The 24,883-nt window shown below is 35.1% G+C and overlaps 1 protein-coding gene across 4 annotated transcripts; it reads right to left on the bottom strand.

Annotated features, from left to right (window-relative positions):
- Positions 1-3,032: 3,032 nt before the first annotated feature.
- LOC117915914 (DDT domain-containing protein PTM-like) lies at positions 3,033-21,419 on the bottom strand. Of its 4 annotated transcripts, none has more exons than XM_034831655.1 (10): positions 21,250-21,418; positions 20,152-21,111; positions 17,896-18,600; positions 16,365-17,625; positions 7,473-7,758; positions 7,178-7,302; positions 6,554-7,017; positions 6,441-6,469; positions 4,769-5,254; positions 3,033-4,657 (listed from the first exon to the last, which is right to left on the bottom strand). In XM_034831655.1, exons 2-10 carry the CDS (start codon positions 20,958-20,960, stop codon positions 3,747-3,749), a joined length of 5,076 nt encoding a protein of 1,691 aa, XP_034687546.1. In that variant the 5' UTR covers positions 20,961-21,111; positions 21,250-21,418; the 3' UTR covers positions 3,033-3,746. The 4 variants fall into 4 exon arrangements, with proteins under 4 accessions (XP_034687546.1, XP_034687548.1, XP_034687549.1 ...); XM_034831657.1 differs by having other exon boundaries at positions 20,152-20,990; XM_034831658.1 differs by having other exon boundaries at positions 20,152-20,975.
- Positions 21,420-24,883: the final 3,464 nt, after the last annotated feature.

The following is a 24,883-nucleotide window of genomic DNA, read 5'->3' as shown; positions in this document are numbered from 1 at the left end:
AGAAGTCTAAAGTGAGTAATATATCTCATGTTTTTATTCCATGGTTAAAAATCATTTCAAGGTTTGTATAAAAGGGGTTAAAATTAATAATGCAAGGGACAACTTCAACCAAGTCTTATCCCCATACTTCCAAAATTCATGATTCATCCTGTGTTGATACACCCCAAAAAACGAGCTTGCTAAAAGAAAAAATGGTCATCTTCTTAGTGTAACTCAAGCATTATTGTTCCAATAAATAGATACCAAAATCTTATTGGAAGGAAGTTGTTTTAACTATTGCCTATTTCATTAATTGAATCTCATCTAGAGCTTTAGGATTCAAGAGTCCCATGGAAGTATTTGCAAAATTCATTCCGAATTGTCATATCACCTATAAATTGAGTCTGAAGGTTTTTGGATGTGTCATTTGTTCACATTCATGCACATAACCATGAGGAGTTAGATCTAGGAGCATTGAGATGTGTTTCCCTCCTTCTAGAAAGTTTTATGCATCTTTTTTTTTTTATTATTTATCAAAAGTCTTGTGTATCATATATATATATATATTTCTCATGTTCTTATCTTTAGGGGAGACATTACCTTAGGAAGATAAAGATCCCTTGTCTCCATGGGTTGAGCTTCCTATGTTGCCTATGATTTCTATCTCAAAACTAATTTGACCCTTGCTATCATTGACAATTTTGTCCATAATATTCCAAATGAGCTCGAATTATAACCATCTTCAAAGACAATGAACTAGATCCCTCCTCTAACACCAATCTAAAACCCATTGCTACAAAACCATTACAAGTTTACTTGAGGAGAAGAGCAACCACCATTGAACCTGTGCATACTCAATAGTCTAAACTGAGGCCAGCTAATAACCCTGTTTCTCCTAGTACTTCAAATGTTTACAATGATCTTAATTTACCCATTGCCATAAAGAAAAGGTATAAGACAATGCACTCAAAAGTTCTTATAACTTCTTCGAGTCCCACAAAAGTTTTCCCACTCATATGTAAACCATAACCACTCCAAAAAACCTTGCTGAGGCACTTAATAATGAGAATTGGAGACAAGCTATGAAGGTTGAGATGGAGGCCTTGGAGAAAATAAAACATGAGAAATAGTAGAGTTGCCTTAAGGATAAGAAACCAATTGGGCGTAAATGGGTACATACAATACAAAGCTCATGGGTGTTTGAAAAAATATAAGGCTAGGTTGGTAGTTAGAGGCCACATAGAAACCCATGAGGATGATTACCAAGAAACCTTTACTCTCATACCTAAGATGAATACCATGAGGGTGTTATTATCATTGGTGGCTAATTTTGGTTAGAGTTTACAACAATTTGACCAAAAAAAAAAAATGCATTTTTGCATGGAGACTTAAAAGAAGAAATCTATTTGGAAATTCCTTCAGGTTTTGGCAGAAGTCTTGGTAGTAGCAAGGTGTGCAAATTAAAGCTTATATGGCTTAAAACAATCTTCAAGAGCATGGTTTAGGAGATTTTGTAAATTGATGTTAGCAATGAAATACAAACTCAGGGTGATCACACTTCGTTCATCAAGCATTCAACTTCACGAGGAGTGACAACTTTGTTAATGTATGTGGATGATAACATTGTTTTTTATAATGATCTTTGAGAAAAGAAGGCTTTTCACCAATGTTTAACTAGAGAATTCGAGACTAAAGAGTTTGGTAGATTTAAGTATTTCCTAGGAATCGAAGTGACTCATTCCTAGGAGTGTATCTTTGTTTCACAATAGAAATATGTTATTCATCTTCTCAAAGAAATCAAGAAACTTGGATGTAAGCCAATGGAAACCCTCATAGCATCAAACCACAAATCAGCAATTCCTTAGAGGATGGAACTGTAGATCATGGCATGTACCAACAACTAGTGGGCATCTACCCATATTAGACCGGGTATTGCATATGTTGTGAGTATTATTAGTCAATTTATACACAATCCCAAAGGCTCATCTCCATGATGTCTACCAGATCATATGTTACCTTAAAGGAACTTTCGATAAAGGGTTGTTCAAACTAGGTATGGAGTTGTGCTTGAAAGCTTTACATGAATACAAATAATGTTAGATCAATTTTAGATAGAATATCAACATCAAGGTCCTATACTTTTCTTAAAGGAAACCTAGTTACTTGGCCCAGTAAAAAAGCAACCAATGGTCACAAGATCAAGTGTTGAGACAAAGTTCCAAGCAATGGCTCATGGAATTTTGTGAATTGTTATGACTTAAAATTATTTTAGCTCATCTTAAAATAAAATGGACACATCTTATGAGACTCTATTGTGATAATAAGTTTACAATCAACATCTCTCATAATCTTGTACAACATGACCAAATAAAGCATGTGAAACTAGATTGACATTTCATAAAGGAAAAGATTGATAGTAGTCCTATTTAAGCTCCATATATTAGGACAGATGACCAACTTGAGCCAATACCACCCTCTAATACTCTTCTTGTATATTTATGACTTAGTTAGGACTTTTCTCCTTTTAGGACTTCTTTTGTACTACTTCTCTTAGGAGATTTGAATTTATTCGTATGGTATCTCCAGATTTTTTTTTTATGAATAAGAATAATTCAAAATTTCACAATATATAGGGGTTTTTTCTTAATTACAATTTAATTTTTTCTAATCAAAATTATTTGTGTTACAAAATGAGTAATATAAAAATGGATAAAAGGGAATAAAAATGAAAAAAGAATGTAAATTTATAATTCATGAGACTTATATAGTTATATTCCATATCTCAATTTGGAATTATTACCATAGATAGAAGGTATAAAAAGAGGTAGTATCTCATTACTTATTTTATCACATATTTAGTTGAGAATAGAAAGTAAGAAGTAATTGAATAACTTAGCATATCTCATTTCAACCAAATATGAGATTTGACATTTCAACCAAATACGAGATTTGATAAATTATTTATCTCTTATCCTATTATTTATTATATCCAACCAATCAACCTAAAAAAATCTGACACCATGCAAGAGTCTAGGACATAGAGCGCCCCTGAATTAATAACAGCCGAGAATAGATTATTTCGGAATATTCTGTCGTATGATCATTTTATCCCAATTCTGATTTGATTTGAAAGTGCACCGAGTAAAGAGAGCCTCTCTCGTATCAGAGGTAAAGAGAAAACACACAAGTAATCTTCAATCCTTCCTGATCTCAAAAAAGAATTTATGACAGGATTGATCTATACAATCTAACTGATCAGATAAGCACAAAACAAAAAACAACCTGCTTATCCTTTGGAATCCGCGCATAAGTGGTAGCTTGTGAAATGATTCTTGCGTTCCCCATAACTAGCTAAGGGAACTAATGTGCAAATTCAACTAGCATAACAGTTAACGTTGATGAAGCCAACCAACCATACAAATTGGAAAGTCAATTAGACTAGATTCCATCCACAGAAAGAAACAGGGAAGAGAAAAAACTTGCCTGAAAGCAGCAGCCATCTTATCTTAATCAACACAGGACTTGTACCAGTGAGGGAGTCGGTGTGAGTTTGAAGAAACAACTTCACCAAGGGTCCATCATCATGCCTTACAACAAATAGAGATGATGAATGAACTTGCCCATCATGGTCTTTCCTCTCAAAAAATATAATCCTGCTTTCATCATCCAACCTGTCAACTGTGATTTGGTTCACAAACCTCACTGCAATGAAACTCACTTGAAATTGAAGAGCTAACCACCACCCAAAACCTGACAGGTGAGATTGGTTACCGCCATTCTCGGCAGTTGCCGCACCTCCAGCCATCCTCCCAAGATGACTCCTCAACCCAAGGTGAACAATGACTATGTATCCATAAGCCACAGATCTGGCAAGAAAGACTAGGGGAAGGCTCTGTTTTTGAACACATGCGGCATTGCATAATATTAACTGCTGGCTCTTCAAAATTTGTAGGTTGCTGCTGATTACAAGAAGTACCCATTCCACATTGTTCAGGAACTTTATCCTGTGATATTCCATATGACAAATTTTCCCAGTTCGATGCATCAATTCCATCCAACTGGCCACCATCATCAGAAGCCAGCAGCTCCGTAAAAGAAAAGTAAGTCTGGGGTTCAAACTCCATATTTTCATAGTCAAATATCATCTCATCTTCAAGCCCATCAATGGAAGCATCCCATTCCAGATGAGAAGATGATGCTAGCTCTGCAGTATTCAAATGATGGTTTGATTCTATCTGACATTGATCATTCCCGGAAAGACCATCCACTTCATTTTCACGCTTCATATGTCTTCTGACTGGCAGTTTCTGTGGCCCTGGCCCAGCAGCATTCCGCTCAAAATCCACTTCTGTATCATGCTCTGTGATTTGCTCCACTCTTGAACGAGAAAAAAGAAGAGGATCATCATCTTCAACGACTTCCTCCTCAGTTTGTGACATTGGAGTATTGGGTTCCCACTCTTTCAGATGTTCAAAAATGGGTCCAGAAATAGAGTCCATTCCAGGATTTCCTGACTTTGAGGTCCTCAAACGAGGCTTTTTGACCTCTACTTTTTTTAATTCCTGATCCATATAAGGACACACAGGTGATCTTATCCTCCGGCATTTGCAACATTTGAATCCCACCACTTCTAAGATTTTTGACTCCTCAAGTTCGACAGCTTCAGCATGGTACCAATCTACAAATAACAGCAAAATGAATGCATGAATATTATAAAAACAAGACAATTGAACTTTAAAAACAGAAAAAGACAAAAAACAGTAACATATGTTATCTAGAGCAGGCTCACTTTTGCAGGTCTCACAGCAAATATACATCAGATCTGAATTATATGGCTGATGGCACAGATGACAAACAGGTCTTGACCAGTTTGTATCTGGGTTGCCTCTTAAAAGAATGTTTTTGAGCCTAAAATCAATCCCAGAATCTTCGACATTTTTCTTCTTCCATATGAGACCCCAGGAACATGGCTTGCGTCGGCTTTTTGTTGCCAAACTAGAACCCGCAGCGGTTTGTTGCATATTGGAACAATTCTCTGGAGCTCTAACATATGGTAATGGTTGACTATAATCTTTTAGCCTTGAACCTTTTGGAGCTGTCGCTGGATTCTGATATTCTCTCCCTAGCAAGGGCAAGGGACTAGTGGGAGAGTCATTACTGTTTTCATTTTGAGTGGGAGTTTTAGCATGGTAACATTGCTTACAGGTGATCAAGAACTCAACTTCCTCAGTCGATTGGATTGTTGAACTTATGGTACAGTCCTCATGACAATAACCTGACAACAATACAATAAATGAGTAGAACACCTTATAAGATAATACTGCCACTGCCTTCTGAATAATTGTGATAGGCAAAATCAGGGGGTAAATATTAGAAACCTCCCTGAGCTTTAACATTAGCTGTATTTTTTTTAGTTTAGATAATTGTATAACAGCTAAATTTTACATTTCAATAAAAATAATGATTTTATGTTAGTGGTGGTTATTTTGAGGTTCTCCCAAAAAAAAAAGGAAAAAAGATTGAAGCCATCAACTTTCTTTAAAAAGTTTTATTTCAACACCAAGTTTTAATTTACTTCACAAACATTTGAAATTGTGAAAGGAATGTTTTGCTGATGGAAAGGGTGTGTGTGCATGGTGGGGAGGAGGAGAGAGGTTACAAGTTCTCTTATTTTATTTAATTAAACTAATTTTAAATATATTTGGAAAATTATTCTACCTATTTTTACCTTCACAAGATATCTAGAAGTTGAACAGAGCTGGGTTTTTGTCTTCAAATGTCAGGGTAAAGGCCATCTAGATCTCACAAGATTTTTGAAAATTTATTAAATTTGCAGTGCATTGACCTTCTAGACATTGCATTCTCATTGTTTTCCTTCTTTAACGAGATAAAATAAAACAAATAGAAATATTGGAGACCCAACAAATTTTTCTTTCTTCTTTATATTTCTATAATTTATTAATGTTTAAAAAGAAAAAAGAAAAAAAAAAGAACCCTAAGCCATCTAAGTTTATATAAGAAGTTCAAGAACTGCACAGGAACAAGTCAGTTTGGTTCTTTATTTCTCTAGAGATTGGCAAGTACTACATACACAATTTTTTTCTCAAATGAAGAGAGAATAGGAGATGAGGTTCGAAGTTCAAAACAAGTAGAGCAGTGGCAAAGCAAGTGCTGTAGTTGGAAATTATAAGACCAGAGTGGTGGACACCAAGGCCCTGCCCCACTTAATAGGGATAGAGTGAATGTACCTTTAGGTATGGATATTTGTAAAGATTGACAGTGGTAATTGTAGGAATGGAAATAACTATGTAAGACGTCTCAGGTTAGTTCAGAATGGAGAACTTTGGAAAAATAAAATAAAATAAAATTGGAGAACGAACTTTAATATTCTACAATTCATCAGTAATATAAATGTAGATTCTAAAATATATGGAGATGCAATAGCAAGGTAATGAGTATACCTTGGCATGCACCACATTTGACAGCACTCCTGAAAATCACATCAGAGAACAGGTTAGTAAATTCATGGCAAGTTGGCAAAGAGAACTAAGAAGAGAAAAAATAGACTAATTACCCAAGCAAAACGTCCAGTTGACATGAGGCACATGAGCACTTGTCCAAGTTATCCCTCCTACGCATAAGATAGGAGAATATATCCCTACGCGAAGCTTTCAGCTGCAATCTTTGTAACTTGGATAGAACATTTGAGGGCTGCTTATCTGATGGCAAAAGCGTCTCTACACTTTCTTCATACTCTTTAATCAAATACAAAGGAATACGCATTTCATAAAACCAGTACTTGTCATTTCCATCTTGGATTTGCTCAACTTCTATTATATTCTTCATGACACGGGAGGGAAGATGCTTTTGATTCCCAAAGGCAACCCCATATCTGATCTTGTTTTCAACAATTTTCTTATCACAGATGAATGCATTTCTAAAAGCAGAAGCTTCTGTTTCTGGACCTTTAACATCTTGGATGTTCTGCTCAGGACGAACAAGATCGCCCCATCTTATATGAAGGTCAAGGTATCTGACCTGATTAAAATGGAAATATTTTGTTGTTAAAGATTAGAATATTGCAAACTTTACCACAAAATTGGATCTGTCTGACCGAGCAACAAATAGTATGCTATCCAAAATAGGAGAGAAGGGCAAGAAGTATAATCATAACAGCATTGAGTAAATATGAACAAACCTGAAGAGCAAGCTGTGACGCATTCTTACTCATTTCAACAGCAGCTCTCCAAATGACCTGTCTGCTTCTTTTAGGAATCTCAGAAACTTCGGCATAACAAATACCAGGGATCTTTCTAGAACCACCTGGTAGGCCACAGAACTATTAGTCCATTATTTTTTCTCCTGTCGCCTACTTTATAACATTTGTAACAATGTAAAGCGGCTTTCTATAGTGCAAAGATGCTACAAGAGAGCTAAAGTAGTCATTTTCTTCTGAAAGCAAGTAATTGAAAGGATTAAAACTTTAATTCTACCTTGACGAGCCGCTTTTTTAACTGCCGAGCGTGGAAAAATCCCTCTTTGGAATATGTGCTTTGATAGTTTCCCTCCTCGCCACCATGTGAAATCTTTGTCGAGGCATCTATCATCTGCAACTTCAGATACACCAGACAGTCTCTTACTACGTCTCCCAGGCCCACGTTTCTGAGTTGACCCAGTAGCAGATGTAGCACTTTGGGTCACAGAAGCTTCAACCAACCAATTATCCACCAGCTTAACCCAGTCCCCAGAAAGAGCAATAATGCGGATGTTTTCCTCAAGCTGCAAATAAGAACCAAAAGCTCCTATCAACAAGAAATAGTAAATATAAAACAACATAAATTCATCATTTTTTGCATATGAAACAAAAGAATATATTAATATAAAAGCAAAAAATCAAAGCAGGACGAACTATTCTTCAAGACAAACCAAAAGAAGATACAATTATAGCAGATCCATTTACCAGTTTTCCAGGGAAATGTGTTGGTCTAGCAAAAACAATTAGAGGGTTTCAAATGATCCTTTCCAGAGAACTAGATAGTCTTCCTGAACATGCCTTTTATTTGGTAGGTAACATCCATGAAGCTACTGCAAATGATATGAACTTAGAAATGGAGAGCTAATTGAAGAAATGACCTTAATTCTGTGTACTGACACCTAGTTACAACCACTGAAGGGGGAAAGAATTCCTCAAACACTTGAGGAGAAGGAATTCTGGGTCCCCCACAAACCACAAAAAAAGGGGAAAAAAAGGAGGCTCCTTCCTTAGCCAATCGATCTGCTAACGAATTGGCTGACCCACACATCCAATAAAATCAGCAACTCAACACCCTCAAGAGAACCAATATTTTTAAATTCATGAATCTCACCTCCAAGCTCCTCTAGAACAACTGTTGAATTCCACTCCACAAGTTCTTCAAAGCATTTGCCTCGGACAGAACTTCTATCAAGGTAAAACCTCCACCTTAATGGCCAACTCAAAACCAGCAGGTTTGGAGAGAGTACTAATCACATTGCCATTGTGATCTCTGATAACTACCCTAATCCCCATCTGGTGTGGTTCCCCAGTGAACAAGTATCAAAGTGAAGTTTCATAATTGGAAGGGGTTTCCACTTGAGTCTCCACTTATCTGTTATTATGACATGAAATGCTAAGTAGATAGACCAGTTCTTAACATTCTTGATAGTAAATTGAGTAACTATCATGCCATCCAATAACTTGCACCCAAAACCTAGACCTTAAGAATGAAATGATCTAAGATCACATTTGCCTACCTAAAAGTGGGATCAAAGCTAGGAATTTGAAAATAAAGCATTTGGCTAATGTGTTTTCACTTCTAACTCTAGGATGATGTGCCTCAAATAATCAAGAGGGGATGTGGAATCATCAAACAAGAACAGCTCGAATATGGAACTCTCCCAAATCCTTGTGAAAGTTGTTATCGCTAGTTGGAAGACCTTTAGGGATCAGAAAACATAGACGTCAACCCCCTTGAGAGAATACTAGTTAGATTCCAAGACCCATGAATAATAACACTACCACCTAGTCAAACATAAGATAGCCAACCTCGCAGGAAAGTGAGTCCAGGAACGATGTGATTTTCCCCGGTTGTCATGGCATACCAAAGGTAAGAATGAGGAACCAGAAAGAGATAATAATTTTAACCTCAACTTTTACAATCCAAATGACTATTATCGTACTATTATCGTAGGAAGAGATGACAATTTGTCCCCCATCTTGTCCAACATGTCACATACAACAAATAAAAGAATATAAAATAGTGAGTTACTAAAATAATCCCAAAATTATCATTTTGACCACCCCCCCCCTCTTCTAATAATAAAGCAAATTAAACTGAACAGGCCACAAATAACAGTTTATTTCCCCATATCAACATTCCCCCTCTTATGATCCCAAGTGCTATAAGCTCTCCCTCTTTCAATTCAATTCTGCATTTGGTGTTCCACACACAGTGAATGTACCCTTCCAAGTTCAATTAGAAGAAATGATCAGAACAAGACAAAGCACAGTGTCAACAAACAAGCCAGACAAAACTAGCGATGGGCTCAGTGGTAAGCTAACCTCAGCAGTCACAGGCAGAATCTTACTAGATTAAAAAGTAACTCAGCCATCCTTTGGTTCATATTTTCATGCCAAAAAAAAAAATTGATAGGCCGTTTTCATGGAAAACTTGAGGATATGTGGATTCTTTACTCAAAAAAAAAAAACTATTGTTTCTCAGGGAAACTGTGAATTTATAGATCCAGTTATGTTGTATTAGATTAAGAGAACACTACACAATCGATAACTCTAATTATCATCATTAGTCCAGTGATGAATCAGCAAACCACATTTTTACTTGTTGCAATAAAACCAGTCTGCGATGGGGTTTTCCATTGGTAATCTTCAGAATGCATTGGTCTTCTCCCAGAGTAGGTCTAGGAGCTCCGAGCTCCTTAGTCCTTATGGGATGGAAATTGCATGGGATGGATAAAAGGAAGGCTTGGAGATTAGCTCTCCTTTGTTTGTTTTGGTGCGTTTGGAGAGAGCAGAATAATTGGACCTTCAAACAGGAGGAGCTTTTGGATCAAAAATTGAAAGAAACATTCATCAAGTCCCTAACGAGAGGTCAAGGGCACCAATCAGCTGGCAAATTGTTCATGATGTAATTTTTTTTATAGCTTAAGTTGAGGTTAGGAGGCTCTTGTACAGGCTGTTTTTTTGTGTAGTTCAGTTTCTTCTCCTTTGTGGTCCCTCTTGTATACCCCCTATGTGTATAAGGCACTGCCCCTTTTTGTTAGGGGTGTTTTAATACATCTCTTTTCTCTTTCCTATCAAAAAAAAACCAAATTAAAAGTAAAAAATTTAAAAAAAGAAAAAAGAAAATGATAAGTAAACAGGTGTACCAGTTATTATGGTTTAGGGGACATAGAACCACCAAAATATGAAAAACTTCCCCATTTTGTGGAATTTTAGTATGCAAGAAAAGGTATGATCGTTTGAAAAATAAGAAATTCTTTGAACAAGCAAAAAATGAAAGCAACACATGGAAGCCTAAGCACAACTCAAACTGAACCCCAAAGAAGAAATAATTGAGCACAAAGAGGAAGAAAGTCCCAACCACCATAGTTAACTCGTAAATCGTATTGTGTGTCGCTTTTCTGTTTTTGTGTATCGTGTATCATATCGTATCATACATCATAAGTTATTTTATGTAGTGAAAAATAAATAGAAAAATATGTATATGTGTGAATATCTACTTAAAGTATGGAGAATAGAGTAATATACAATCAATTTAGGGAAGATAGTAGGATCTAAAGAGTTAAATTATATCTATCATATGAAAACATTGAATGTTAAATTTTTAACAAGTTCAAATTAACAAAATATAATTTTAATATATAGATTCATCACATAATCCACAAAAATAAACCTCTTCAATTTTCAATAAAAAATTCTAACAAGGCATATGCACTTATTATGTTGTTAATTGATTCACACACACACACACACACATACATATATATATGCCTTTATGTGTCATCTTTAAGTAAAAAAAATTATTCACTAATCACCATCATTTTCATTATCAATATTCAAACTATTCAAATGAAAATTCTCCAGTATTCATTATAAAAATAAACTTACTTTTATGAACTTACTTGACTTCTAATAGGACGTATGACAATAAGAATACAACTTTTCATATAAGATTTTTTTACCTATTTCTCATTTTTATGATCAATTTTTAATCTTTTAGTATATTTTGAACAATTAATATAATAAATTCTTTTAACAAAAAAAATTAATTTGATTTTTTTTTTAAATTATAGAAAATAGTTGAAGATGTATGTATCATTGTATCAAAATATCACATATCGTATCGTGTATCGTATATGTATCATAAGACACTTTAAAATAAGATACAAACTACAATACATATCAATTTCCAAAAAAAAAAAAATGTATCATATCGTTGTATCATAAGTTTTTAAAAACTATGCCAACAAGAAGTTCACATAAGAGGTACCTCTTAGCTTAGCTATTGTGGTAGTGGAAGAAAATGGAGAAAAGAGATAGAGAGAGAGAAAGAGAGTCATTTTTTGAATCTTATGTTTGCAACCTTAATAAAGCAATAGAGGAAGAAAAATTGAAAAAAAAAATAATAATAATAAGCGAAGAGGCGTTAATGTATGAGTAAGTGTGGGTTAGGGAGCACAAAGACCATAGATTTGGGAAAAAGGAAAAAGGAAAAAAAATGATTTAGCATAATTTTAGAATGAAAGAAAGAAAAAAAGATGCATATGATTGTTTGAAAGATAAGAAAACCATAACATAAAGAAAAATAAGAGCAAAACAAAGAAACCAAAACCCAAAACCAAAGACATCACAAACCCACAAAAAAAGGAGTAAGCTCAAAGAGGAAGAATTCCTAAAAAGAACACAAATTTGAGAAGCGAACCCACTTGACTAATCCATTAGCTAAACTTCACTTCTACACTAAAGTAGCTCAAACATCTATATGACAAATCCACCTTACCCACTAGTCATATACCCAAAGCCTAACACCCATCAAAATATATATATATACCCAAAGCCTAACAAACCCTTAGAGACCCAAGATAAACCAAGGATCCTCCACAATGAGGTCTCTAATACCCATCATAGCTACCTGTAACATATTCAACAATGTGTCCCAACGAGGACAATAGGCTTTGAGAAATCCCTAAAAACCTTCCCTTTTGACCCTATAATAAACCCACCAAAAGTCCTCAAAGATCATAAGTTGCAAACAAGTAGTACAAATATCTCCAATGATCTTGAAACAATCCATACCACCCAATTGGGATTGTTGCATAACCCTTCAATCCAAAGGCCCAAAATGCCTCTTTTACCTCTCTAAAAGCCTAACAAGTTTCATCTATAAAAAATCTTCATAACCTTCGAGTCCTGAGAAATCAAACATGATAGATGTCAAATCTCCTTGAAAAGAACCACCTAGTAACAATAGACCTAAGATTGCCTAGGAAGCAACAATTAATATTCAACTCTAAGGCTTCCTCCCTGACAATTTTTTTTTCATAGGCAAAGGCACAGAAGAAGGATATATTAATAAGAAAAAGGCGCCCAACGACCAACCTAAAGCATATAGGAAGTATACAATAGACGCCTATAGGCAAAAAACAAAGAAAATGGCATACAAAAAACTCATCCGCCCTCATCTAGAGCCCAACCAATCAAAAAAGTTAATTAAAAAATTAGGTCATTCATCTATACACAACTTTGTCTAAGACCAAAAATTACAAACAAAAGAATATTTCATCCTTTGGATCGAAAACTCCTCATTTTCAAAAGTAATCTTATTTCTTTCCTTCCAAACCAACCAAAAGAGACACAAGGGGGCTGTTCTCCAAACCTTTCTTCACTTCTTGCCCACAAACAAGTCATGCCACCCAAGAAGGATCTCTTTAATTGACGAAGGAAGAACCCGCAGCACACCAAAAAGGGTAAACAACAACTCCCACAAAACCCTAGCCTTGGTGCAATGAATTAGAAGGTGATCAATAGACTCTTTAGCAGCACGACAAAGGAAACATCTATTCAGAAGTGACCAACCCCTCTTCTTTAGTTGATCCAAAGTTAAAGTTTTAACTCATTTTTTTTTATATATAGGAAACCACGCGTGAATATATTGATAGAAAAAGAAGTACAAAAGGAGGATGAGGAATCCTCCCGCCAAAAGAAAAACTAAACAACACGAAAAAATAACAATACACTAGACCGTCCCATTGGAACTACACACTGCTAGCCAATCAAGTTGTAATTCGTTAAGGGGGATGCCTTTAAAACCCGCGGAACAAAAAGCCTAAAAAGAAGCAAGGAAATGAATGGAGTCCCAAAGATTCTCTGAATTCCTAGCTTTGTCCTCAAATATCCTAGCATTTCTTTCCCGCCACACAACTCAAATTAAAGTTATGCACGCGTTTTGCCATAGAACTACCCCTCTCTTGGACTTGCCAAAACCTTTATAATTGATGAACATCATGTCTGAAATGCTTTTCGAAGGAACCCAATCCATCTTAGCTAGCTGAAAAAGTCTGTACCACAACCCCAACATCACAGAACAATGAAGGAAAAGATGATCTGTTGATTCTCCTTGCTCCATACATAACTTACAAATGTCAGGGCTAATTGGGGTCTCCTCAATTATAGCAAGTCATTGGCATTTACCTTCTTGTGTACCACAAGCCAGACAAAGGCCTTAACTTTGAAAGGGACTTGAGAATTCCATACAAACTTAGTGGGGAAAAATGGAGATGAATCAGGCATTTGGGACAAGGCTGTAAAGAAAGACTTGACTGTAAACAATCCTGAAGACAATAAGGACCAAGATCTCGCGTCTGAAGCGAAAGTGGATAAATTCATACAATCAAGAGAGTGCATGAGGCGTTCTAGATCTTCTATCTCAGAATCGGTTAAATTACGACGGAAATTAAAGTTCCATGAGAAAGGGCGAGCCGAACCGAGAATTGAAGATGTAGGAATATTTTTATCCATTACTACACTAAATAGTCTTGGATATTGGTCTTTAAAGATCTGGTCCCCCCACCACAAATCTTCCCAAAAGCGAATTCTTTCCCCATCTCCTACGACAAACCGAGTATACTTGGAAAAATCCTGAAAGACTTATGCAATGGCCTTCCAAGGACAGCGGTGTGACAATCTAACTAGAGTATTGGCATCCCAACCATTTGAGTGAGACCCGTAGATGCTAAGAATGACCTGATGCCATAGAGTTGTACTCTCCCTAGGAAACCTCCACAACCATTTCCCTAAAAGAGCGCGATTCCTTAAAGGAATCTTCCCAATCCCCAAACCCCCTTTTACCATCGGCTTGCACACTGCATCCCACCTAACAAGATGATCTCTTTTGCCTTCCCCAACCCTTGACCAAAGAAAGTCCCTTTGCATCCTCTTAACTTTTGTAGCCACTGAAGCTTGAATCTTAAACAGAGAAAGGAAGTAGCTAGTTAAAGTTTTAACTCATGAAGCTTCCCAAGCAAAAAAACCAACTCTAGTAGGAACACAAGGGCTCCAAATAATGTTGTTCGGGAACAGGACTATACTACTACCCTCCATAGCGCTATAAAAGGATTTAATAGAAAAATTACCATCCTTAGCCACTTTCCATCGTATCCTATCCTCCATGTTAGTAACCACCCTCTTCTCTTGCAAGGAGAAAAGGAATCTCTCCACCATCTCCCAATCATTAAACGGCCTAGAAAAACGTGGATTCCAGCCCCCCTCCTCCCTCGAAGCATCCCAAACCTCTGCCACTCACGCCTCTTTTGAGGTCGCCAAAGCAAACAAAGAAGGGAAAGAAAGACTTAGAGCATCGTCTCCACACCACCTATCCTCCCAAAATCTTACTCTTCTACCATCCCCCAAGAAGAAAACAAAATTGTTTTTCATTAAAGGTCATTCCTTCCTAATTTCCTTCCAAAACCCCACACCATACCCTTCCCTTACTTCTCGGGTACACCATCCCCTTTCTTCTACCCCATACTTCCTACTAATCACTTGTTTGCAAAGAGTCCCCTTTTCTTCCGCTAAGCGCCAACTCCATTTACCCAAAAAGGCTCTATTGAGTTGAGAAAGGCATCTAACACCCAAACGGCTCTTTTTTTTATCTAAACAAACAATCTCCCACTTTACAAGATGAGGCTTCTTCTCCATCCCCCCGCCTCAAAGAAAGTCGCTTTGTATTTTCTCAAGTCTCAATCTTACCACTCATGGCATACGCAACAGAGACATGAAGTACCCTCCTTGGCAAAATAGCCACCACCACCACAAAAAGAAAACAAACAAAGCAAAAAACTCCAAGCAACTAATGGACAAAGAGTGCCAAAAGGCCTTTCTAGACAAGAAGGCCCTATCACCTAGTCTTTAGTAGTGTCATAGATTGAAATGCAAAGGAATTCTTTAGTAACCAACCAATGCCACAAGTACACAGTCCATTTCATGTTCGCCAAAAAATTTCCAACCTTTTCATAGGGATAATTTCTATCATTCCAAAGCACCAAAATGATGGTATATTCATTCTTAATGGCCAACAAGAAGGTTAATACCCAATGACTTGCTTCAAGTGAGAAGACCTTTCAAAGCTCTTAATCTAGATTGTTGCATTGTGTATAAGTAGAGAACCAGTAGATCACCACTTTTTAGACTGTCCAATGACTTTGGAATTATGGCACAAGCTATTTAGACTAGCCAATTTGGATTGGGTTCCTTCTAGAAGTATTAGTAATGTTGACGATTTCTTTTAAGAGTTTGAGGAACACTACTAGAGGCAAAGTTCTATGCCAAATCACTTGCCTTCAATTGATTTGGATAGTATGGAGGGAAAGAAATGCAAGGATCTTTGAGGACAAATAGAGGTATTTTGAGATGATATGGGATCTAGTCTATTTCTATTCATCTTTTTAGGCCTCTACTACTACAACTTTCATGTGCATCCTCTCAACATTATTCAACTTGATTGGATTTTGATATGTAGATCAAAATATTAAAATAGCAATGTTGAGTTGTTTGATGTCTATTGGAGTGCACATCTATTCCTCTGTTTTCTATCAGGTTTTTTATTATTAGAAAGGATTTCTCATCGTTCTCTTGTATTCTAATTTTTTAATGAAAATGTTTGTTTCTGCTAAAAAAATTGATGGCATATTTGTATATAATAGAAAAGCAATAAATATAGGACACCTAAAAAATAAAAATTAATAGAAATCAACACCAAGCAAGTGTTTCATCACCAGAAGCTTCATTAGTAGGTGAATAAAATTGGAATGTAACATGCTGGAAACACACCAGAAAGGAGATGACTTACTTCAAGCAAGAGGGCCTTTATCACACTGTAGGTTGAAGCTTGTTCTACTCGTCTGCGCCATTGTTTTCTACAAGTTGCACTCAAAAATGGGCCAACTACTAGACCAGACAAACTCTCCTCCATGTATAAAATATATGTTGCGATACTAGGAAGATTCCCCTCTACATTCTTCAAAGGGCGAATTCCAGCAAGGATCTTCATGGCACCTTTAATGGCATTCAAGGCAGCGGAATTTAATAGACATCCTCTCTTGCTTGAAACAGAAGCCTTGCAAGAAAGACACCAACCACATCTCTCCCTTGGAACTTCCACAAGCTTCTTCTCAGAATTTGGCCAGAAAAAACGATTTGCTACTGATGAAAAAGCCTTTACCTGCAGGGAGATGTTAGCAGACAAGACTTTCCTGGGATTACTTGAAGCCTGAACCTCAGAAACCCGATTTTCTTCTGATGAAAGAATGGCCAGATTAGCAGCAGCACTCGCAGCAAAATCACCATGGGCATAATTATTTATGTATGCATAAGATTTGAAGAAAGCACCCATGTATGTGCAATCATCAACTGTATTTCTCTTAACTCTGCCAACAATTCTAAGGTTACCACTTTTACTTTGAGAAGACAAGTTCTCTGGAAAACACACACCAGTCATATATCCACTGTTACTGCTGTTGCTGTTTCCTGAGAGACATGTAGCAAAGTCTATCCCACTTGACCTGTCAGCCAAACTTTGCTGAGTTAAATCAGATCGATCAACCTGCTGGCTAGTTGAACTAGTTGACATGGTAGACTCCATTTTAATCTGCTCAGGCGGCTTTGGGATCATAAGGGGACAAATTTGTTTTGCTGTAGTATCACTGTTCCTCTGAAGACCAAGGTAGCCAGTTCTGGTCATTGTATCCCACGAGGTCTCAATACATGATACTGCTACATTTTTTATATTACTTTCTGTTATACTACTCAAGCAGTTCTCGCCTTCAACTACTGTATCTAGAACTTTCTGGTTTACAATGCCAGGAGGAGGAAGTGATAAAGGGCGAATTGTTGCACCATCCTTTTTGTTTGCTAAAGTTGGATCCATTTCAACAATTTCAGGCACCAACAATACATTCTCTTTAATTTCCCAATACTTCAAAATTGCTTTACATATTCCTGAATATAAGGCTGCATATTGCTCAGATGAATAAAGTACTTGAATGACTTTGAGAATGTCATTCTGGTGGTAATATCTCACACATGTTTCTGCATCAATAGAAGCCTTGAGCCTGCAACCATAGATTTCAACAGATATAAAAAACCAACCACATTGATTCAAGAGATAAATCAAGGATGAGGAACAATAGAAAAAGAAATAGAAACTAAACTGGACTGAAAGGGTAATCTAACTATATGGGGACTTGAATCTAGTGGCCATATGTCCTGCATATAGAGGTCTAAATGACTCCAATACCACCATGTAGGTCCATGAGATGTTTGAGTTATATAAATTACTTCAAAAAAGATGGGGGTTAAAATAAAAGTTGTTGAGAACATACACTAGTAAATGATTGCAGGTACCCAAATAAACTTGCTCAAATGCATCAATTCCAAAAACTTCTGCTCCTCTTAGCGATGTTCCCACAGTAATAGTTGGCCCAATCTTGTCAATCGTACATTCTGGGCAAAACCATGGTCCATCTGGTATAAACATTTTACTCACACCTATACATCTAGAATGATACACCGATGGGCACCCATCACAACAAAGCAAGGTCCCATCCATGCCACAGAGCCGACACTCATCACCATTCACATCTTGATCATCAGCTGCATTCACATCCAGTTCAGTGGTTTTAAAACCCAAAGAATTTGAGTTACGAGATAACTTCGTCTCATGGCTTTCTGCAATAATTTGCATAGCTTCTTGATCCTTGCAAGCAGAAGTTTTGGAATATCTGGGATGGACCCTTCTTGGCCCATTTTCAGGGGGAAAATTAGTAACTGAATCAGGATCTATTCCAATTTCAGATTCCTCACGCATGTCAATCTCTGCTCGTAGCTCCTCGGAGTCTAAGACATCATCACACAAGATTTTCAAAATAATCAACTTCCTACCAGCAGATGAGGTGTAATACTCCCTGTCTAATACATCAGCATAAAAACCTTTCAACTCAAGTCCCTTTGTATATCCCATTATCGTTAGATATTGGACCAAGTAAACAGGCCAAGTTAATGTGTCGACCAAGCTCCAATCAATGCACCTGCAGGTAACAGTATAAAATCAATTATAGCTTTTATCAATGAGAATTGGACAACAAAAGCATCTTATAGAAAATATATGTTTTAACAAGGAGAAAACATAAAGTGGTATTAACTGCTTCCAAGATGAACCATGCTCCATTTGGCTGCTATAAGAAAATGTAAAAGGAGGAAATTAAGGGCCTGCTTGGAATGCTTTTGGAAACAGTTCTTAAAAAACAGTTTTTGAGAACAATTTTCAAAAGCAATTCTCTAAATTTTCTAGAATAGAAGTATGTTTGGGAATTTGAAATGTTTTCAACCTATTTTCTTTTGTTTCCAAATATGTCTTAAAACAAACTTTATCCATAGTGCTTTATTTTCAATCATTCTTCAAATTTGTATAATTATTTGAAAAAGAAAAAACCCAAAAAACAAGTTAAAACAACTAGAATACATTTCCAGAAAACACTTTATATTCAGAACAATTCTCAAAAACCTGTTGTGTTCTCATGTTTTCTTTTTTCTCAAAAAAAAAAGGGGGGGTGGTTTCAAGAAAAGTTCCCAAACATAGCATTAGGTTTTTATTAGGACCCAATAAAACAAAATTTTCCACTCAAGCAAGTTAAAAGATATATTCATATTCTATTTTCATCTCTTTTCCTCAATTACTCAGCATAGTTTTAAAAGGCACAAGACGCACCTAAGGCACAAAAGTATCCTACAACTTGGACACAAGGCACACGCCTGAGTGAAGTGAAACCTGACCTAGTATTTTTTTTTTTTTTGATTGGAAACGCCACAAAGATATATTAATATAAAAAGAAGTACAAGAAGAAGGATGAGAAATCCTCCCACCAAAGACAACTAAAATACAGGAAAAAACACAAAAACAAAAGAACTCCCACTAAGGACCAATCCCTAAGGAGAACACACCGCTATCCAATCCAACTGAATCACATTAAGGGGAGTCCCCTTAAATGCCAAAACCTGACCTAGTATGCATATCAATTTTATAAAATATGATCCAAAATCCAATTCAATCAATAAAAAAGTTAAAATTTTAAACATTTAAAAGAAAAAATTCAACAAAAAAAGTAATGAAATTATATAAATTTTAATATACAATTAGAAATTTTAAGAATAAAAGTGTTTAAAAATGAAAAGTAAAGTAGACAAGGCACGCCTCTTCAACAAGGTGCATGTCTTGGGAAGCAAAGCACTATAGCTAGCAAGTGGTTGCACCTTGAGCCTAGGCGCACTCTAAGCGCACCTTGAGCCTAGGCGTACTTTGCGCCTTTTAAAACTATGTTCCTCAGTCAACAAACGAATGGGCAAGATATTTTATTCGCATATGAAGATCTCCCTGAATTAAAGCATCGTTATAAGCACTTGGTATAATAAATAAAATTTGGCATTGAACAAGAGGGAAACTAGTGAAACACTAACACCCACCAAAACATTATCCGTAATAAGACGATACACTCTTTATTCAATCTTACCTAATAAGCAAAAAAACACGTTGGATTTCCATAATTAAACAAAGAAAAGATATGATAAGAGAGTATAAATACCACAAGCATTTTGATGCAATCTCTGACCCAGAAGAAGATAAAGCTTCAAGATGCCGTCTTACCACCCGCAAGAGAGCAACATGAATTGCATCCAACAAGGTATTTGGAACAGTACAATTAAGCGACCCCACTAAATCATCGAGTGCAAATGGGCTCAAAAACAGACGAATACTAAATGAGCGCAAGAAACCATACACAGAGAAAAGATGTGACACATACTCCTCCGGCACACCTATATTCCCTGATGAAGGAGGCAATTGTGGTGGTGGCACCATTGGAGTTTCAGCATCTGAGCCAAATTCTCGATCCCGTGCATATTCACAAGAATCACTAGACGAGTCTGCTTCACCATCCAGTTCTACACTATCAACTTCATGAATGGGCATATCACTCAAGTCACTGACCAACGATGCTTCTACTCTCTCCACACCATTCCCAGACTCCACCAATTTCATTGCTGAAATATTCTTTCTCTTTAATATCAACTCATCCAATTTCTTCCTCCTTTCAGTCAAATCATCATCAAAATAAGCATCCTCCATAATAAAGCTGCAAAGTTCACTGCTTTCCAAATCCTCACAATCCCCATCTTCATAATCAACTCTATACAATCCACCATCATAACACATAATCTTGCCAAGAAATATTCCGTTACCCTCAAATTCCTTTAACACATATTGACCCACCAACACATTCGATCTTGCCCGCTTTGTTTCATCACCAGCTTGTACATCAACGGCAACAGTTTGCACATCGATCCTTCTCCTTTTCCGCCCTCGCCGCTCCGATCTGGTGACCACGGTTTCCATCGACTTATCGAAACCCTAGATTAAACCCAACTCCAAAAAAAAAAAAAAAATCCTTAGGGTTCCAAAAATCTCACTGAACCTCAAAAAACCAATCCTTATAGCACAAAATCTAAGGCTCTTTTTAGAGATCCTATCAAACAAACAGAAAACCCTAAAAAACAACAACGTGATGGTTGTCAGAAAACACAAAATTGACCAATTTTAAAACTAGATTTGAATACGAGACATTTTGGGGAAGAATATATAAAATGGGGATAGAAAAAGAGACCAACGAAAGAAGAAATGGTACCTTGTTAGGGTTTCATAACCGCCATTGAAGACGCCTTTGGTGGCTTCTGTGGAGAGGGAGAGAGACAACTATACCGAGTTAAATTGCCACGAAGTGTTTGATTACGCGACTCGGAACTCAGTGAGTCCAGATTTTCAACTCGGAACTCGTCCGACCGACACTGGTTTCCGTTTTGACCGATTTGTTCCAAAATTCGCCCCCAAAATGAGAAATAATATTTAAAAATCGAACAGAGGAAGACTATGGTGCGGGCTGTCTGTGGTAACTATTGTGGGCTCTCCATTTTTATCCTATGGTGATGGCCAATGGGAGGTATTTTTAAAATATATAGAAATTTTTAATGTTCATGGAAAATCAACAAAATTTGTAAATCTATTGAAATTTTCGGTTGATGGAAAATTCACCTGAAATGTCTTTTGGGTATGGATGGACTAAGGTCAGGGCCTAGGCACTTGAAGCCCAAGCACAAAAACCCAAGCCCATTGGGAGATTTGGGATCCTCCACATATTATATAAATTTTAGCATTTTCACTTTCTAGTTTCTTAATTATATTTTAACTTTTTCCAAATAAATTTTTGAAAAATAATATCACCCAAATAATTTTTCTTAAATTTGGACTTGAAATGACACTACGAATCTAAAAACTTTTCTACATTCACTATGTTATTAAATTTTCCTTAAGTTTTATGGGTTTATGAGGGTGAAGTGTCAAGAGTTTGAACATTTGCGTAGTTATACAACTAATTTTTACTTCATTTTGGCTCCTCCTGAAATTATTATTCCTCTAACTTATTTTCTAGCTTTGCCCGGGTTATGGTAAACAAGAAAAATAAATAAATAAATAATTATTTTTAATATTTAGTCGGACAAAAATGATGTACATGCCTTATGAATTGTGGTAAGACGTGAAAAATATATAAAATAACAAGATGACATAAAAGATTAAGGGATTAAGGTTTCTTTAAAAATTATTATGAAAAATGTTTTATGTTGTAGGAAAACTTTCAATGAAAATCAAAAAGAAAATTATTTAAAAATGGTTTTATTTTAGGATAAATTTTATATGTTTTTAATTATTTTTGTACAATGTTCTGAATAGTAATTGAAAATATAAAAAATATTTTAAAAAATCTTGTATTACACATAAATACATTATATTTTTAAGGGAAATAAATTGAGAAAATTGTTTTTAATATTTAAATTTTCAACAAAGTTTTGTTTTTAAAAACCATGTGTTCTCAAAATTTATTTTTGAATAATTATTCTTAAAAAAATTCCAAAAACTATTAGAGTTTATTTAAGAATGTTTTCAAAAATAGTTTTTAAAAAACAGTTTTTGAAGATAATTTTTAAAAAAATAGTTTTTTTATATTTTTTGGAATAAAAGTTTGTTTAAAAACATGAAAAATTTTCAACTTTTTTCCGTGTTTTCAAATATTTCTTAAATATAAATTTTATATATAATTATTTATTTTTAATCTTTTTTATATAATTATTTTAAAAATAACACTTAGGAAATAAATTAAAATAATATTGTGTTCTCAGAAACTACTATCTTAAATAAATAATAAATAAATAAATAAAATTGGTTGCAAAAAAAAAAAGACTATTTTAAAAGTAGTTTCCAAAATCATTTTTTAGTAATACTTTTTCTTAGATTCTATTTTTGTTCGTAGTTTTTTTTTTAAAATAGTTTCTTATAATATAAAAATTCAAGAAAAGGATAAAAAGAGAAAATATGATTATCAAAATTTTATAATTTCGATCTCTCGAGATCCAATTTTGCAAAAGATTATTCGTCCGTCCACGTGTTACCACAGAAATAACTTAAGCAGCAAGGCCACACCGGAATAAATTCCAGGAAATGATTAATTTATTTAAAAAAAGAAATCAGGATATATCTAACTCAGGGTTGACTCGGTGTAACCAGGAGTTGACTCAGAGATAGTGGCGAACCGGTACGTAATTGGAGTGGGTGTTATGAAAAAGGTTAAGGTGGCACTTATGTTCGATATTTGATGGGCAGAAAGGATATAAAGGGCAATAATAGGGCGGGAAAAATATTCACTTCAATGGGCATTACCCGCCAATATATTCAAAGTTTGAAAAATAGGTGGGTACTATGGACTATTGTATTAATTAAGTTGTAACGTTCCATTCCAATGTTAGGGAAAAAGCCGAGGTATATAAGGGCACCAATGCCACAATTAGTCAATTACTTTTTTCTTTTTTGGTATTTATTATGGAAATTAATTTTCAAAATGCTAAAATTATAATAATCTAAATTAATGTGTTGCATAAATAGTATTTTTTTTTTTAATATATTGTTGTTAAGTGGTTGGAGATGTTTTGACAATACCGATTTGATAGTCATTTATTTTTTTTTATTAGCAAATTTTGTTTTGTATATTTTCAAACAAAATTTTATGTAAATAGTGACCAAAGTATTTGTTTTTATAGACACCATTTTTGTGATGTACTAATAAATTTTTTAAATTGTTTTATCATCTATTATTTTTGAGTTATTCATTAGAATTAGTGATATCTTCAATTTAATTATTGATCATGTTATTTACGTATTTTGCATCCATGTCTTAAAATTTATTTTCTACATTCTAAGAAATTATCAAAATAATGCATATTTTTTAAAGCTAAAAATGTAATTCCAATATCCTTCTCCATGTTAGGATATAAGTACAATTTGATTTAAGCCTTTAACACAACTCCTAAGGACTATAACCAACCTTATGTCAATGTTATTCTTAATATGATTAAGATATTAATTTTTATTTATTTTTCAAAACTATTTAACTTTGTTTTGAAAACGAGGAAGAAAATGGTTATTTTATGTTGCATGACATTTTATAGTCTCGTATTTATATGTGACAAATGATTAGGAATCCACGATATCATGATTCTATTAATACATTAGATATTTAGTTTTTTTTTTTTAAGGTTTTCACATATAATTTGAATTAACTTTTGTCTATTTTACTAATGACCGGAATTTTTAATGACTTCATCTAAAGAAAACAAATAATAGTTACAATTTATGGGAATTAGGATAAAGTTTTATATGTGTTTTGAAAGAACTAAATTTTTCTCAACACCCTAACTCCTCATTTCTTGAACCTCTAGAGCGACCCACTCCTCAAGACCTTTCTTTTATTGGATTAGGCATTGATTGCATCTTAAATAGGAGAGTTAATAAAACATACATGTTAGAACTAATCTTTAACTTCTTGTAGAGTTTTAAGGCAAAATACACTAGTCTTGTAAAGAAATTGTCATCGTGCATGTCTATAGTAAGTAACCATCATATAGTGGTGGTTGGCAACCTAACCATAGTAGGATTGACATGGTTGACCTAACCATGGTCAATGGAGGCTAAAAACCCTAAACAAGTTACACATTTTGGATGGAATTTTTGGACAATTTATTGAAGTTTTAGGAGTTCATTCATGTATTTAAAGGTATGGTTTTTTTCCTTTGCATGGGCATTTTAGTGTGTTTGATAATATTTAGCTTGTTCTTAGGTTAAAACTTGGTTTTGAGGTCAAAAGGTAGAATATGTTTGATAACATCTGCGAAAACAATTTTCCAATAATAATTTTTATGGGCAATTCTTAAAAA

This window comes from Vitis riparia, chromosome 6 (genome assembly GCF_004353265.1).
Source record: "Vitis riparia cultivar Riparia Gloire de Montpellier isolate 1030 chromosome 6, EGFV_Vit.rip_1.0, whole genome shotgun sequence".
Lineage (NCBI taxonomy): Eukaryota > Viridiplantae > Streptophyta > Magnoliopsida > Vitales > Vitaceae > Vitis > Vitis riparia.
Note: the sequence above shows the minus strand (reverse complement) of the source record. Positions and strands in the feature narration are given on the sequence as shown.

Excerpts from the sequence above, each read along its gene's own strand:
- LOC117915914 (XM_034831655.1), bottom strand. The coding sequence starts at position 20,960 with ATGGAAACCGTGGTCACCAGATCGGAGCGGCGAGGGCGGAAAAGGAGA. Across the intron at positions 17,626-17,895 it reads ACCTGCAATCATTTACTAGT|GCTCAAGGCTTCTATTGATG; the intron begins GTATGTTCTCAA and ends CTATGGTTGCAG. Across the intron at positions 7,759-16,364 it reads TAAAGGCCCTCTTGCTTGAA|CTTGAGGAAAACATCCGCAT; the intron begins GTAAGTCATCTC and ends TCTTATTTGCAG.